The sequence below is a fragment of the Coffea eugenioides genome, chromosome 5, assembly GCF_003713205.1.
Source record: "Coffea eugenioides isolate CCC68of chromosome 5, Ceug_1.0, whole genome shotgun sequence".
NCBI lineage: Eukaryota > Viridiplantae > Streptophyta > Magnoliopsida > Gentianales > Rubiaceae > Coffea > Coffea eugenioides.
In genome coordinates, this window is record NC_040039.1 from 41137412 (window position 1) to 41155601 (window position 18190).

Genomic DNA, 18190 nt, shown 5'->3' on the forward strand with positions numbered 1-18190 from the left:
TACTATTACTTTAGTGATTATGGCATGTGATGTTCACTACTCAGACTTGTTTATTCTAACAAGCCACCGAATTATTAGAAAAAGGGTGGTAAGGAATTGGAAGCAACTCCAAATCCTGTGTTCTACCGGTTGTCAAGCCAAAGGTCTCAGACATGTCCAGTTGTTCTTGTTTCACAGCTGCACCTGGCAGCTTCCAATCAAAGTGGTACAACAATTGTGCTAGAGGTAGCTCAATATTAGGCAAAGCAAATGAAATTCCAGGGCATATCCTTCTTCCAGCGCCAAATGGTATGTAATTAAAATCTGTCCCTCTGAAATCAGTTTGAGAATCAAGAAACCTCTCGGGGTTGAATTTCTCAGGATCGGTCCAGTAGTTGGGATCTCGACCAACTGCCCAAACATTGACGATGACTCTAGTTTTAACAGGGATTTCGTATCCATAAATTTCGCATCGTTCGCTGCATTCCCTTGCAGGTAAAAGTGTAGCAGGAGGGTGCAGTCTAAGTGTTTCTTTGATGACTGCTTGTAAGTATGTTGAATCACGAATTCGCGATTCATCTACGGTTCCTCTTTCACCAAAAATTCTACGTACCTCATCTTGTGCTCTTTTCATCACTCTTGGATTGTTAATCATTTCAGCAATTGCCCACTCTGCAGTAGTTGACGATGTGTCTCCACCGCCACTAAACATGTCCTGAACAGAATCAGGAACATCTAATTGAGAAAAATAAATCTAATTTCTTGAAGAGCCGATCAACAAATTATACATTCCTGATCATCGCAAGACTTGTTTGTCTGTCCTTGTTGGAATTACTTACTAAAGGAAAATTGTCTGAAAACGATGGAAATACTTACAAAGATGACTGCTTTGAGATTGTTGTCAGTAAGTTGTGCTCCAAATTCTCCTGAACTCTGAACTTTGAGAAGAACATCAACCAGATCCTGATCCTTTGCTTCTTCTCCACTTCCAGGTTTTGGTTCTGCTCTTTTAACTTTGTGCTCCCTGAGGATGTTTTCCAGTACTTCATCGACCTGTTTGTGTACCTTCTCCAGCCTTTTCCTAATTCCAGTGATTCTTTCAAGAACTTTGACAGAAGGGTACATGTCTGCTAAGCTGAAACCTCCCAGAAGCTTCAAAGCTTCATCACTAACCAACATGAATTTGGCATGGTATTTGCTTCCTTTACCAAACGCGGCCAGGGAAGTGATGCTGTATGTCACTGATGAAATCTTTTTACTAAGATTAACGGGTGATCCCTCTTGTAAAGCAATTGACTTGATCATATTTAAAACCTCTTTTTCCCTAATTGATCTGAAGGATTGGACACGCCTTGGACTTAATAGCTCCATTGTGCAAATCTTCCGGAGTTGTCTCCAATAATCTCCAAAGGGAGCAAAGCCAATATCGGTACAGTTATAGTTTAGTATGCTGGCTGAAAGAAGATAGGCTCTAGAAGCAAAAATACGATCATAGTTAGTGAAGAATTCTTTTGCAACATCTGCAGAAGAGATGATGACGGTTGGGACTTCACCAAACTTCAGGTACATAAGAGGTCCATGTTTTCTGCCCAAGTCTGCTAGGATTTTATGAGGTACAGAGCCAATAAGTTGATGTATGTTGCCTATTATAGGCAGTGGTTTTGGCCCTGGTGGCAGTTTAACTGGCTTAGATTGCCTTGCAATTTTGACTAGCATCAAGATGAAGAAGAGGAAAGCACAGAGGAAAAAGAAATGCTCCATGACTATGCAGGGAAGAAGTAATGAATGGTAGAATCTGACTAACGGTTTTGTCTGTTAGATGTCTAGTGAGTGCTCGATAGAGGAGGTCTCTAGTGTTAGCTAAGAAGGATTAAATGCAAAATACCCCCATGAAATATATACCTTGTTACAATTTATCCCCCAAACTATTTTTATAGGCACTTTGACCCTTTTCATAATATAGTTGAACAAATCTACCCCTTTTATCTTAAGCACTGTTATTTTTCTTTTTTCCCTATCATTTTCTTTTTAGATTCTTCCTTGCTATTTTCTTTAAGCATTGTTTAAATTAGTATACTAGATTAGTCAAAACTTATTTATTTCTTAATTTCGCATGTCAATATTTTATAAAAGAATTCTATGGTATACAAGATTTCTTTTCCGATTATTGAAAGTCAATGTCGTTTAAGAAATTTAACTATTCCAATTGTTTAAGAAATTTAACTATTCCAATATATAAGAACAAAAAGAGGTATTGATTAATCAATTATTAATAGTATCAATAACAAATAAAAAATGAACTATTATTGTTGTTCATTCTTATCTTTTTGTTTCACTACAAATAACAATTGTTGACTTTTCTTTCTTACATGATATATAATATATTACTTTTGTTATAAATAGTTGAGTAATTGTGAACTTTAATTGGTTTATGGGTACTTAAATTGTTGAATTACTAGATTAATACACTTTACGATATAAGCTACATATATTTTGTAATAACAAGGAGTTTATGATGAATTATTAAGAATGAATTTAACAAATAAATAAATTTAAAAAATGGTTTCAAAAAAATTAAAAATTTTGATGTAAGTCTTTTAGCACGGGAGGGAAACATTGGTTAGGTCCATGAGAGAAAGGGAAAAAAGAAGAAAAAAATAGAAAGAAAAGGAAGAAGAGGAAAAAAAATGAAAAAGAAAGAATAGAGAAAAAAGAAAATATTTAAAATAGTAGGGGTAGTGTTGTCCAAATATATCATTCAAGGGGCCAAAATATCGATTATTATAGTTTAGGGGGTAAAGTGCAACTGGGTATATAGTTCAAGAGGGTATTTTGCATTTAACCCTTGAAAGAAAAAGGTATCTAAATGTAAGGAAGCAATAAATGCAAGTGTATGGATACAAATGACAAGTTTGATAATGCAATAATCCCCCTGAACCTTACCCATAGTTGTGTTTTGCCCACCCGAATTCATTAAATAAGCACTTTGCCCCCATATTTGATATTTTAAAACATATGTGCCCTTACTATTTATTTTTGTTTATTCATTCCCTTATTTTTCCTTTTCCATCACTTTCTTTTATTTTTATTTTTTCTTCTTTTACTATTTTTTCGCTTCTCTTATGTCACCATTTTGTTTGACTTTCCTATTAGTGTTACTAATTTGTATGTTTATTATAATATTATAATTATCTTTTACTTATAATTTCACTATTGTTTTATTTATTTACACTATTAAAAAATTCAAGACAAACTGTATATATCGTAAAAAACTAATATATGCCTATTATGATCAAAAAATGTCTATTACTAGCATTTTGACTATTTAAAAAGATATTAGCAAACTAGAACTTTAAATTACTTAATACTTATATGTACAACCCAAAAAAGGTAACTAATATATTTATTTACTTTTGGTGTATAGTTTATTAGCCACTATATTATTATGATTCGAAATTGTTACTATTGTTATTAGAAATTAATTTACATTCTAAATTCTAGACGTATTGATTTAAGTACTTTATGAAATAGTCTATATGCATAGATAATATACTTTGTTATAGTATAGACTTAATGGTAATCATTTCTTTCAATAACAAAAAGTAAAAAAATCTAGAAATAAACAAAGAAGAAGTTTAAGATAATTAAAAATAGTATATAGATATTAATTGCAAAGAGAAGAAAGTATTGGATCACATGAGAGAAAGGAGGAAAATTAAAATTTATAAAGAAAAAAGACAATTAGAAAAAGAGCAAAAAAGGATTAAAAAAGAAATAAAATAATAATTAATATGAAAAAGGTACTTTTGTCCTAAAACATAAAATAGGGACAAAGTGCCTATTTATTGGGTTGAGAGAGGCAAAGTGCAAATGAAGGTAAAGTTCAGGAGGGTTTAATGATTTTAAACTAAATTAAATGTATTAATGATTGTTTATTGAGTATTGACAAAAAAGCCCTTAAAATAAATATGATATGTATCTTGTCAAATAGCTTTCAAGTTGAATTTTTTTATCAATGATTGTTTATTGTTTTTAACCTTATAGCGTATAGGTATACTTTATACCTTTAACTCTCTGACATACAAAGATCAGTATTATCATCTCTTACTTAAGTTATTGTATATTCATAATATCATTACATTTTAATCATGATATTGTAATTTTTTTATATACAAAAAAAATGTTGGTAACTCAGAGAAATAATTGTACACGTCAAGCATGGGAGCAACAAATAGAATTTATAAACATTATCAGTAAAGTACATGTGTGAACTGCAACATCAACCTCTAGAGGGTAATTAGAATCAATGATTTGAGTTATTGTAGCAGGTCAATTGTTGTGTTGCGTGTGCAACCCTCTCTTCCCTCCTTCCCTTCCCCACAAACTCACTTACCTGTAAGAGTCCAGAAATGCTTTCTTCTAATTTGGAATAAATTCCATGATGGACTTTCCAGAGAAATGATTGAGGTTTTTGACAGCTGAAAAAAAAAAGATCTGACTAAAGACTAAAGGTTTGACATAATCAATACTTTGAATTGTCTCTACATTACTATCGATAACTTTGCCAACTTTATTTTTTTTAGGATGGATCTAAGACAAACACATTGTAATATTGGAATTAGAGTGGGTTGACAGGTCGTCAGCCTGTGCAATAATAAATACCTGCTCAAACTAAAAATAATTTCTGTAGATAGTGGTGAGCAGGGTCGAATCCACAGGGATTGGGAGTAATTGTTTCTTTTCAAGTTCACAGTGACAAGGGGGTTTTTTGTGCAGAAAGTGACAATCAAATAAATTCAAATAAAATCTAAGAAACTACTAAAAATTAAATAACCAATTACTAAAATCAAATGAGTGATAATTAAGGATCTAGCCAAGAAATAACTTCAGCAATGGTTCACCTAACTGATCATCGATAAGCAAAGGCAATTCCAATTATTCACTAATAAATAGGTTATAACTGCCAAACAAGCGATGGCAGTCAACCCCTCCTTACTGTGTCGGTGATTAAGGTACGCCCGTTAATCACTGCTCTAATTGAGAAATAATCCTAGGTACGCCCATAGAATTTAATTCCCCAATTGCCTTGCGTATTAGAGGAGCCCTATTCTAATCAAATAACGCACTACCAGGGTTATTTTAGATTAACCCGCGTATTCCCCTGACACAAGTCTAATTATGCCAGTTGTCACTATTTTGAGGCAATTAAACAATTACGGATTCAATACCTCAATTGACAATAGATTATTAAATTGATTAATTATCCGGATCCAAGACAATCAATTAATTAAATAATTATAAGCACTGCAATCAAAGAATATGCAAATATCAATAAATAAAAGAAAAAGATAAAATTAAATCGATCTCACAAATTTAGGCAATCCAAAGCATCCATTGTCCCTTGACTAGAGTGGAGAAATTAGTTCATGTTTGATGAACTAAACCCATATAAAATTGCAGCAAAAGCTCTGGCCATCTTGCGGTAACCACAAAGGACGAAAGGTAAAAGTCAAAATGAAAGGCTACGGGAAATCATTCCACTCTGCCTAATTGACATGCGAGAATTTAAGCTACAGGGAAGCCAACCAAGGAAAGGTCAAAGAGCAAAAAGCTCCACCCCCGGGGCCCCCGCTCCTCTGCAATTTCTATTCTTATATAGTAGTCTATCTCTTGCTTTCTTTCCATCGTTTGTGCGGCGGTCTCCTAATCCAAGCTCATCCGTCCGCTGCCCTCTTCCGCAATTTTACCAAAATAGCCACAACGTCTTCTTTTCCAAAAATGCCCTTGGGACAAGTTCTATCATTTGGACCCTTTTTCTGCTAAATTGGCACCTGTTATTATATTTTCATTCTACTCCCTGAAATAAATACAAATTACGAAAAGTGAGTAGAATCTAATAATTAATCCACATCAAGTCAGGTAATAGAGGAAATTAATAATAAAATAAATGATAAAATTGCAACCTATCAATTCCCCCCACACCTAAACCATGCTTGTCCTCAAGCATGAGAACAGCAAACAAGTACCAATATTTGATAGTGACTATTGCTCTATCTCACAAATTGCCAAGATACCAAGAAAAACAATAATCAAGCATCAGTGATTAAGATCCAAGAAATATCACTTTGGTTAGCTTCTAAACCACAAACTCCTCTAATTTCAGGTTAACTAATCTAAGAAAAAGAAATGACACACAACATTTATCAACAAACGGCCCAACTATTAACCAAAATCTCAACATTAAATCCATAATTCGGCAAGCTGACTTTTATTACACATTAACACAACCTTCACTTTTTTTTCACATTTTTTTTTCTACTTTTCTCTCTCTTTTTTTATTCTTTTTTTTTAATAGTAACAAAAGACTTAGTCGCTAGCTGTAAGCCCCGATGCAACCCAATGAGTACAAACAATTTCACAATGATGCACAAAGATATATCAAATTTAAGCACAATAAAGAAAACTTAATTAAAGAGAAAAGATAAGAAATGCAAACCAAATATCAATCCAATAGCCTCTTCAATAGATGGCGATGCTAACCAAGATGTACATGTGAAGGCTCACTCCTTCCTCACCCCAAACACACTTTGGTTGAGCCAAGGAGTTTTACAACTATTCTAGTTAACCCTCAACAACCTACACTTGAAAGATCACTCACCCAAATAAGAACTATTTTATACAAATGAGGCAACCTTCACCAAGGTTTTACCACTCCAAGTGATAGGTTCACCTTCACCAAGGTTTTACTCCTCCTAGAGAGTAACCTTCACTTGAGCAACCTCACAACCCAACTTCCCCAACCCCTTATACAACCAACAAAGAATCTTTCTACTCAAAAATCTCACTTGTAAGCTTGTATTTTGTGTTGGCAAAAGTCCCTTGTCTTCTTGTGCTTTGGGGTATTTATAGAAGGTGAGAAATGGCTTCAAAAGGCTCTCTAACGGTCAAATATTAAATGCTGTCAAAACTAGCCGTTGGCCTGTCGGACGTCCGAACCACCTGTCGAACGTCCGAACCCTGCGTCCAAACCACCTGTCGGACGTCCGAACCCTGCGTCCGAACGTTGACAGAGAGTCATCAAATCTTTGCGAAATTTCTCGGACGTCCGATGCGATCGATGTGCGTCCGAGGCGTTGCGTCCGATCTTCCGGACGTCCGATGCTTCCTCACGAGCGTCCGACAGAGTTTCCTTCTTGATGTTCTTCATCCTTTCGGACGTCCGATAAGCTTCCTTTCGGACGTCCCACATGAGTGCCCTGTTTTTGCTTCTTCTAACAAATTGCTCACATAAAAACATTAGCCCAAATCTACATTTTGGTTTGTTAATCATCAAAACCAAGGATTGATCGACCAAGGTCAACAATCTCCCCCTTTTTGATGATGACAAACAAAATGAAGATTTCTTTTATCAAATAAGTTCAAATAAAGCTCCCCCTTAGAAAGTGCCAACATACAAAGAAATTTCAATAAATCCTACTCCCCCTTTTGGCATCAATAAAAAACAAACTCCCCCTTTATTTTTCAAATCAAGACCATATTGAATATCAAAATTTTCAATTGTACTTACAACCATATAGCACTTCTTGGATCAAATCTTCATGATGTACCTAAATATGAGAAATTTCATTTGGTACCCTTTCTTTATAGGGTTCTTGGGAGTTAATACAACATGATCTAGCAATCCACATGGATTTCATACCTTTTCTCATATTTTTCTTTACATAGCAATCATTTTGCGTATGTCCAAATTTGCAACAAAAGTGACACATGATAGAAGTATTTTGCACATAGGTGGATTTAATGCAACTAATTTTCTTACTTCTTATCATAGCAAACTTATTTGTGCCTTGAAAAGATTTGCTTTCTTTTGTTTGAGAAAACTTTTGTTTTTCATTTTGGAGAAACTCGTTCAAGTCATTAATTCTTTTCTTTAACAAATTCTGTTCCTCCAACATTTTTTCATAAAACTTTGTTTTCTCTTCCAACTTCCTTTTCAAAATATTTTTTTGATTTTTTAAATCATCATTTTCCATTCTCAAACATTTGTTTTCTTGAAAAAGTTTGGAGTTTTCTTCCAACAAATCATTTATTTTTATTTTCAAATCTTTATTTTTAGCATAAGATTTTCTCAAACTTTTATGCATTTTAATCATAAGAATTTTCACATCATCATCTTCATTATCTTCATCACAAGAAGAGTGATAAGAACTTACCTCATCTTCTCCAACGGCCATTAGTGCCATTTGGGCCAACTCTTCTTTTTCTCTTTTTGAATTGCATTCTTCCCATGTAATTTTGCAATCTCCTCTTGAACATCTCTTGTTGAAGATCTTCTTGAAACTTTTGATGCGAGGAGTTATATCATTGTCCACTTCCATGATTTCATTACCCATGAAGGATGGGTTATCCCCCACTTGAGATGCTTTAAAAGCTATGCCTCTCTTATACATTCTTGCATTTTCTTCCTCTTGCACTTTGAATTTCAGCTTTAATTCATAAGAGGTTAGGGTATCCACAAGAGATTCAATGGATATAGAATTTAAATCCTTTGCCTCTTCTATAGCATTTATTTTGTTTTCCCATTCTTTTGGCAAGGCATTCAAAATCTTTCTATTTTTCTCACCCAAAGAATATTCTTTTCCAAGCAATTTAAGATCTTCAATAATGTCACAAAATCTACTACACATCTTATCAACATTTTCAAGAGGATGCATTTTGAAAAATTCATATTGAGAAACAAGCAAAGATTTCTTTTGTTCTTTAATATCTTGGTTACCTTCATGAAATACACACAATTTATCTCAAACATCTTTAGCTGATTTACAACCTTTAATCCTACTAGATTCATTTACATCTAATGCATTGTACAATATACACATGGCCTTGGCATTCAAAGAAAGGTATCTCTTGTCTTTTTCATTCAATTCTTGTCTAGTCTTTAATCTACTCAAATTGGTGGTAGAGTCAACTATTCTAGCTTCATAAGGACCATCTTCTACCACATACCATAATTCAATATAAACGGATTGTAAGAAAATCATCATTCTTTGTTTCCACATGCTAAAATGAGAACCATTAAACATAGGTGGTCTATCAATAGATTGCCCTTCTAAAAAAGAAACTTTTATGGTTGCCATGATCTTTACTCTAAGCGGTTAAGCTTGATCAAAAGAGACCAAACTCTGATACCAATTGTAAGGCCTGGTGCAACCCAATGAGTACAAATAATTTCACAATGATGCACAAAGATATATCAAATTTAAGCACAATAAAGAAAACTTAATTAAAGAGAAAAGATAAGAAATGCAAACCAAATATCAATCCAATAGCCTCTTCAATAGATGGCGATGCTAACCAAGATGTACATGTGAAGGCTCACTCCTTCCTCACCCCAAACACACTTTGGTTGAGCCAAGGAGTTTTACAACTATTCTAGTTAACCCTCAACAACCTACACTTGAAAGATCACTCACCCAAATAAGAACTATTTTATACAAATGAGGCAACCTTCACCAAGGTTTTACCACTCCAAGTGATAGGTTCACCTTCACCAAGGTTTTACTCCATCTAGAGAGTAACCTTCACTTGAGCAACCTCACAACCCAACTTTCCCAACCCCTTATACAACCAACAAAGAATCTTTCTACTCAAAAATCTCACTTGTAAGCTTGTATTTTGTGTTGGCAAAGTCCCTGTCTTCTTGTGCTTTGGGTATTTATAGAAGGTGAGAAATGGCTTTCAAAAGCTCTGCTAAGGTCAATATTAAAATGCTGTCAAAACTAAGCCGCCGTTGGCACTGTCGGACGTCCGAACGCACTGTCGAACGTCGAACCTGCGTCCAAACCACCTGTCGGACGTCCGAACCCTGCGTCCGAACGTTGACAGAGAGTCATCAAATCTTTGCGAAATTTCTCGGACGTCCGATGTGATCGATGTGAGTCCGAGGCTTGCGTCCGATCCTTCCGGACGTCCGATGCTTCCTCACGAGCGTCCGACAGAGTTTCCTTCTTGATGTTCTTCATCCTTTCGGACGTCCGATAGCTTCCTTTCGGACGTCCCACATGAGTGCCCTGTTTTTGCTTCTTCTAACAAATTGCTCACATAAAAACATTAGCCCACATCTACATTTTGGTTTGTTAATCATCAAAACCAAGGATTGATCGACCAAGGTCAACACTAGCCATTTGAGCCTTTTGACGCGAACTCCAACATTGGCCAGATGAAGGAGCCCGGTTACTCAGCTTCTATCGCCACGTGACCACGTACTCATAGCAATTACTACTTTTTGACGCGAGAATCGACACTTTTGGTGAAGATCCCCAGTTACTCAGTAGTAAATACTAGCGGAGTACAGTCAACTCTTATTCACAGCCAAATAATACCAAAAATTCAAAATAACACAAAAAACAAAAGGAACTTTGCAGCTGCTAGTCTTCATTTTTTAAATATGGAGAACTAAGGTTAATAACCGGACCAATTCACATGAAAATGCCAACAGTCATTCCCTATGCCTAGGAAAGTTAACCAAAAATTATAAGAGTAAAACAATCATCGATATTCACCAAAGAGATATTTTTGGATTCAACCACATTAACTCGATACCCTTTTATTATTAAAACTTGGCAAAAGCAGAAATAGAGGCAATAATCCAACATCAAACCTTGGCATGCACTTACGAGCCAATCACTAAAAAGAAAAAAAATGAACGAGAGGTGGACGAATAACAAACTAAAAATAAAGAACTAGTATAGCTGTCCCCCCCACACCTAGATCCTACATTGTCCTCAATGGAGGGATTAAAGCAATTAAAGCGAAGAGGACAACGAAACTTCCCTCTTTGAGTGGCCACGAGGTAGGCGGGGACGGTGGAGGAAACCAATGTGGTGGAAGTACGCGCCCAAGTTCTGAGACATCATACTCAATTCAACCAGCAAATGCAAAACTCTATCCACCCAAAATCTCAACAAATAGCTCCAGTTGGACAGTTAATGCCTTAACTCAGGATCAGCAATTTCAACATTGAGAGTTTAGGTATTTGACAATAACAATTCAGTCACAAGTTCTTGGCTGTCAATTAGACAGCCAATCAGATAGAATTACCAAATCTAGTCAAAATACCCCAACCAGTACCATTGGTGCACCCCACAGATAATGAAGCAACTTAAATGGCAAACCCAATCAACAAAATGTACATGTGAGGCACCCAAGGTCTATACAAATGTCCCAACAAAGCAGCGATTGCAATCAATAATCAGTAGTGGTCCTAATTTACTCAAATGCAGAATTAATGCAGCCCAACAATTCAATTGGATGTACCCAACCTTGACAAGCAAAGCAAGTGGCACAGGTTTCCCAAGTCAACAGGCAATTCAGAGATAACTCAACCGAAATCACAGTAGAAACTTCAAGTAAATACACTCAACATGAATAAGCCAAGCAAGTGTCATAGAAACTCCCCAATTCAACAAGCAATCACAGTATTTCAGCTCACCCAAAAACTCAACAAATGTACCCAAAAGTTCAACAAATATTCTCAAGAGTATGGCAAAGTAGGAATGAACAAGATCTGGGTCAAATATCACAACCAGTACCACTGGTTTACCACACAATTGAAGAAATAACCCCCAACGGCCAACAATACCAATTATTGAGAAACCAGACAGCACCAATGAATATTAAGAAATTGGAGAATAAATTCCAAATACCTCCACCGAAGAGAGTAGCGTGCGAGGTTGGCTGGGGCTGTTGGCAGCGTCCAAGTGCTTCGGTGGCGGCGTTGGCTCGCGATGGAGCTGCGACGGAGCTGGCTATGCGAGCAGAGAGGGACCAGCGAGCTAGAGTGGCGCGCGCAGACAGCGGAGGGAACTTCAGCAGCGGCTGCGGTGGAGAGGCGGGTGAGCTGTGATGGCGGCGCGAGGGAGATGGGCGGCGCTGCTGCGGTGAGATCGAGCTGGTGGTGGCGCAATCTGGCGTGCGGTGGTGGAGCTTCGTGCGCAGAGCAGCTGGGTTGCGCGCGAGGTAGAGCTCGGGTGGAGGTGGTGGCGGTAGCTCACGGTGGAGCTGTGGGCAGAGTGAGGGCCGCGAGGAGAGAGAGAGAGATGGGAGGGGTTGCGGTTGAAACGAGGGTCGGCGGCGTCGCGCATCGAGGTGGAGTGGCTTGCGGCGCGACGCTGGTCGCGCGAGGGGGTGTCGATAGAGTTATGGTGGAGAGAGGGAGACGCGCGAGGGAGTCTCGGTCGACCCAGAGGAGAACAGGGGAGAGGAAAGAAAGAAGGAAGAAGAAGAAAGAAAGAGAGAAAAAGAAAAAAAAGAAAAAGAAGGAAAAAGAAAAGTTTTTGTTTTTTTTTTTTTGTCAGGGAAAGACTCCCCCTTTTTTTTTCCTCCTTGTTACTTACTTGAAAAAATTTTTTTTTTTTTTTTGGAAATTTTTTTCATATATCATCTTTTTTTTTTTATTGACAAAATTTATTTTTGGAATTCAAAAGTAGAGATTAACAGGAAATCAATAATCGTTCTTGAGTTTCTTTGAATACTTACCTTTCCCGCGAACGTGACGCGGGCGCGTCATGAGGGCAAGAGAGCTCCCAGAAGTTTCTGATCGTGAGCTTCATGCACGTCACCACGCGGGCGCGTCATGACTGAAGGGCACCTATAAATCAGCAAAAACGAAAACTGAAACCCAAAATCAGTCGAATTCAAGGAGAGCACATCTAAACTACCACACGAAAATGAACAAACAATTAAAAGGAACAATTGGGTTGCCTCCCAAGGAGCGCCTTTCTTTAATGTCTTTGGCTAGACATTATCATGTTTTGCTCATGGAGGATAAAATCTTGTGGCTCGTCTTACTGCTTCATCCTCTATATAGTCCTGATAACCCTCGTAAATAGAATAATCCTTGAGCATACGAGCTACGGGCTTCCATGGACTAGTGAATGGCGCCAAACGAGTCGATGATAATTTGCATTCTCCATTCACTCCTCCCCCACTTGCATTTATTGGTTCAAGATATCTCGCCATCGCCACTCTTAATTTATTCCTGTCATGAAATTCAAAATTGTCTGGTATAATAAAGTCAATTTCGTTAACAGGAATTGAAGAGTAAGAGTCAGGAGAATATTGATGAAGGAGTGGAGGAGATGTCACCGCATTTGGAGATTGTTCACTGGATTCTTTCACTTGAATGGGTTGCGGTTGGGGTTCCATTTCTTCTTTTGCAGCTTCTTTTTCAACTGCATCTGTAGATTTCTCATTTTGACACTCTTGCATCTCCTCATCACTAGTCAAGCAAATTGCACTCTCATTTTCTTCTAGATCAACAATGGTTTTCGAGGGCAATTCTTCCATTTGAGAAGCCAATTGATTCATTCTGGATGTCAATAGACATAGTTGATCTGCCAGATAACTCGTTGCATCTTTCGTCATCTCATTCCTCATTTGTGTCTCCTGTTGGAATTTGTATGTATTAATAAATAATTCACCCAATTCCTGAAAAGACATACCTGACATGGACGATGGTTGTTGAGACTCTTGCTGTTGAAAATCCATTGGCCCTGTTGTATAATCATAACTGGAGCTATCCCACCATCCTTGATCATACCCGTTTGGATTAGGGTTATACCACGTTTGAGACCAGGGTGAAAAATCTCCATAATTTTTGAGTGGGACACTCAGATTATCCTGATATTCGGGGCACATACCGGTTGAATGATCTCTGGCATAACAAATTTTACAGGTTGCAGCAGCCATTCTTTTTCTAATAGATTTTAGTGCCTCTGCATATGCAAATCAGGAAAAAAACAAATCTCATCACCTTGCCCGGAAATAAAATCCAATACATCACCAAAATACGGAGTGTTAGAAGCCATAAACTATATCAAAAAAAATAAGAGAAAAAAAAATAATGAATAAAAAATGAAAACAAAATGAACTCAAAAGGAAACAAATTAATCTGACACCAGTCCCCGGCAACGGCGCCAAAAATTGACAGGTCGTCAGCCTGTGCAATAATAAATACCTGCTCAAACTAAAAATAATTTCTGTAGATAGTGGTGAGCAGGGTCGAATCCACAGGGACTGGGAGTAATTGTTTCTTTTCAAGTTCACAGTGACAAGGGGGTGTTTTTGTGCAGAAAGTGACAATCAAATAAATTCAAATAAAATCTAAGAAACTACTAAAAATTAAATAACCAATTACTAAAATCAAATGAGTGATAATTAAGGATCTAGCCAAGAAATAACTTCAGCAATGGTTCACCTAACTGATCATCGATAAGCAAAGGCAATTCCAATTATTCACTAATAAATAGGTTATAACTGCCAAACAAGCGATGACAGTCAACCCCTTCTTACTGTGTCGGTGATTAAGGTACGCCCGTTAATCACTGCTCTAATTGAGAAATAATCCTAGGTACGCCCATAAAATTTAATTTCCCAATTGCCTTGCGTATTAGAGGAGCCCTATTCTAATCAAATAACGCACTACCAGGGTTATTTTAGATTAGCCCGCGTATTCCCCTGACACAAGTCTAATTATGCCAGTTGTCACTATTTTGAGGCAATTAAACAATTACGAATTCAATACCTCAATTGACAATAGATTATTAAATTGATTAATTATCCGGATCCAAGACAATCAATTAATTAAATAATCATAAGCACTGCAATCAAAGAATATGCAAATACCAATAAATAAAAGAAAAAGATAAAATTAAATCGATCTCACAAATTTAGACAATCCAAAGCATCCATTGTCCCTTGACTAGAGTGGAGAAATTAGTTCATGTTTGATGAACTAAACCCATACAAAATTGCAGCAAAAGCTGTGGCCATCTTGCGGTAACCACAAAGGACGAAAGGTAAAAGTCAAAATGAAAGGCTACGGGAAATCATTCCACTCTGCCTAATTGACATGCGAGAATTTAAGCTACAGGGAAGCCAACCAAGGAAAGGTCAAAGAGCAAAAAGCTCCACCCCCCGGGGCCCCCGCTCCTCTGCAATTTCTATTCTTATTAACATATCTAGTCTATTGGGGAATGCCGTTGTTTTCAATTGGATTGTGATTGCTGATGTGGCGCGCTACTATTGGTTGATTGGTGGTCGTCCGTCCGTGTGAATTTCCAATTGATGGTCGTCCGTTCTCAGTTCCCACGCTTGAATTCTTTTGTTTGCTCAGACATTTAGCAATCCTTTTGTTTCTTTGTTTGTTGTTTGTGGGGAAGTGTTCCACTAAAATTTGGTAGTGCTCCATGTGCGCATTTTTTCCCTTTTATTTGTTTCCTTTTGTCCAAGTCTTTGACCACCGGGTAAACTAACAAGCAAGGTCTCCCTCAATTCCTCAATTCTTGGCTTTTGCAACAAAGCTGTTGGCTGAAGAGTGGCAGAGCTGGTCAATTCACATCAATCACCTCAATCCGTCAACCCGTTGTACCAGAAGCTTCTTTCTCATGGTTTACTCCTGTTCTTCTCTCTTCAGTTTTCATCTTCCTCTCAAATCCACCGTTTCTCCATTTTTGTTCTGTATACATTTTCCCCCTTGATTAAATTTTCTCTCATTCTCTGATAAGTTTCATATTTTTTGTCACAGGTTGAGAGGTCAGACTATCAACTAAACCATGAAGAAATGTGGAGATTGTTCTCTAAAGGTGAACACTTTCTCTGTGATTTTTTTTTGTTGCTTTTTTTGTACATTTTCTCCGAATTTTTTCCCTTATATCTCTCCCTAATAAATCTTTTCTGGCCAAGGTATCTGTTGGATAAATAAGAAAGGAAAAAAGGATGCAATCTTTCTGTGTTCGATGGCCGTTTTCTTTCCCGAGATTTGTTATCAACAGATGTGATTTTTTTAGATCTTCAAAAAACCACGTCTAATTTTTTTTTTTTTGTGATGTTGCGATGTTGCAGGTATGAAATTTGGAGATTTTCTCCATCGTCGTCGTGCTATTTTGTAAGTTTTTCCCCCCTTTTGAAGTCCCTTTTCCGTGCCTCTTAATCTTTATTTCCTTTCTATATTTATTGGTTTTATTCCCCAAAAATTTTCACCAGGTTAATATCTAAATTTCGCCTATATTGTTCCTTATTTCTTTATCCATGCTTTCTCCCAAGACAGAGACAGCCAAGAGAACACTTCAAAGGGAGTGTTGGAGATAGCTAAGTTTGCAGTATATGTGAGTGTCCCGATTGGGCTGATGTACTTCTTTGCCAACAATACCAAGAATCTCCAAAAATTCATGGGAAATCGTCAATATGTCATCTACCCCCCTGAAGCACCACGACCTCCCTCACCAGAGGAAATAAGGGAGAGGGCACGGGAGTTGGCGCGGAAGAGAAACAACCAATAAGTTTCTGGTTTTGTAAGTAACAATAATGTAGCTTCCAGTTGTATCTCTCTCTGTCCTGTGTGGCAAACAAATTTAGTCGAATCCTCAGATGTACACCGGAGATGAATGCGCTTGTCATTTCTGATGTTGGGTTGATCTGTTCAACATTCATTTTTACTCCTCTGCTCCCCTTCCCTACAGAAAAGAAACAGAGTCGCAAAGGTGTTATAAGTTGTCCAAAACTCTCGTTAAGTTGAAACAACAAATTGCTGCTGGATGTGCAGTAGCCAACAGTTTTTGCGCTTCAATCTGTGTGATATACCTGGCATATGAAATTGAGAAGAGAAATTGTGTTGTGGCTATAAACTTGAGATTGTCCAACCAATGGAAGTAGATCAGGAGAAGGAGGAGCAACTTTAGAGGAGTGGTCACCTTCCTTTATTTTGTGTGGTGAACTCAGTTCGTAATTGAATGTTGAACCAGAAGTCTGGAGGTTAAAAAAAAAAAAAGAGAGAGAGAAGATCATCACCGAGAAACATTGTGTGCAATTTTGCTTCCTTGGGGTTCGTCCTTCTTCATCTCAGGTTTTCTCTATTTTATTTTTTCATTTTTTTAACTTTTGTACTCTTTTTTAAGTAGTTTCTATGTTACTTATTTCTTTCTTTTGGGTCTCTAAATCCCCCTATACAAACTTGTATGATATTTATTATAGATGAAAAAATTACTTGGTAGAGAAACTGAAGGAAAAGGTTGTCAAGAAACTCTGAAAAATGGAGTTTTCATGGCTCATCTGATGGCTTTTTTTTTTTTTTTTTTGTTATGTGCGGGGTGCATTCAATTATTGACTCACAATAGACGATCCATATGGTAACCAACCAATGTCTCCATTTGTGGAGATCAAATTTCATGTCAATGACTGTTGAAAACTTTAGTTATTTTTTTCGTGTCTTTATTTTTGATAAAACTATTTTTCATTTTTTTCCCTTGTGAAGTTTTGGTTCTCATTTTCCGGAGAGTGTATATGGATTCTTTAAAACAAAAGAAAAAAATACTTTTTGTGTTTTCTTAGTTGCTGATAAAAGCACTGAAACCGATCAAGGAGCCATTAGTTGAGATACTCGTTTTAAGTACATGTTCCCTATATATTTGTATATGCATGAATCTTGCCTGCCCTTCTTCTTTTAAATGAGTACCTTTTATTTTAGGTTTACAAGAATACCATTTTTTGGTTAAATTTTTGTTTATTTTGTTCCTAGAAGATTGGTTTGAGTTCATCTACTGGGGATAACATTTTGGGAATATAAAGTGAATATAGAGTAAATATGGCAGATCGAGTATGAGCCTGTTATTGTAGAGAAATTTCTTACCATCTACTGCCATTTAAGTGGTTTACTACATGTTTCTTGCTTATTTGGACTTTACCTTTCGTGAAAATGATTTCAATGTTTATGGGCAATTAAAAGTTTGGTGTGGTAATATGTTGGTCTTTCCAGTTTCTTTATATTCCTTGAAAAGGTAAAGAGAATTTTTTGCAGCTAAAATAACAAAAAGATGTTAGGATTACTTTGCATTTAGATCCTATTTTCTTAAGTCATCTTCTTTTTATTTTACTTTTGGTTATGTTATTAATTTTTTTTATTCTTTTATGTTATTAATTTACTTTGTTCATGTTAAGGGTGCAAATGATTGAAGATGCAGTCACTCCGAAACCAGTTCATGGAATAACAATCTTTGTAAGTTAAAAATGCATTCCTTTTTTATCTTCTTTTATCTTGCTTTTGTGTTGAGCATGGTCACTATTAGCTGGTTTATTCTTAATTTCAGCCTTTCAGTCCTTCACTATTTGCACACCATTAACTCACTGTATTGGAATCATAAATACTACTTTGTTT

General features: G+C 36.6%; 2 protein-coding genes across 2 annotated transcripts; one reads left to right on the top strand and one right to left on the bottom strand.

Annotated features, from left to right (window-relative positions):
• Positions 1-26: 26 nt before the first annotated feature.
• Positions 27-1237, bottom strand: LOC113772497 (tabersonine 16-hydroxylase 2-like). The gene is made up of 2 exons (XM_027317108.1): positions 856-1237; positions 27-694 (listed from the first exon to the last, which is right to left on the bottom strand). Exons 1-2 carry the CDS (start codon positions 1156-1158, stop codon positions 56-58), a joined length of 942 nt encoding a protein of 313 aa, XP_027172909.1. The 5' UTR covers positions 1159-1237; the 3' UTR covers positions 27-55.
• Positions 1238-15346: 14109 nt separating this feature from the next.
• LOC113772050 lies at positions 15347-16475 on the top strand. Its single transcript, XM_027316590.1, has 3 exons — positions 15347-15428; positions 15566-15623; positions 16084-16475. Exons 1-3 carry the CDS (start codon positions 15426-15428, stop codon positions 16317-16319), a joined length of 297 nt encoding a protein of 98 aa, XP_027172391.1. The 5' UTR covers positions 15347-15425; the 3' UTR covers positions 16320-16475.
• Positions 16476-18190: the final 1715 nt, after the last annotated feature.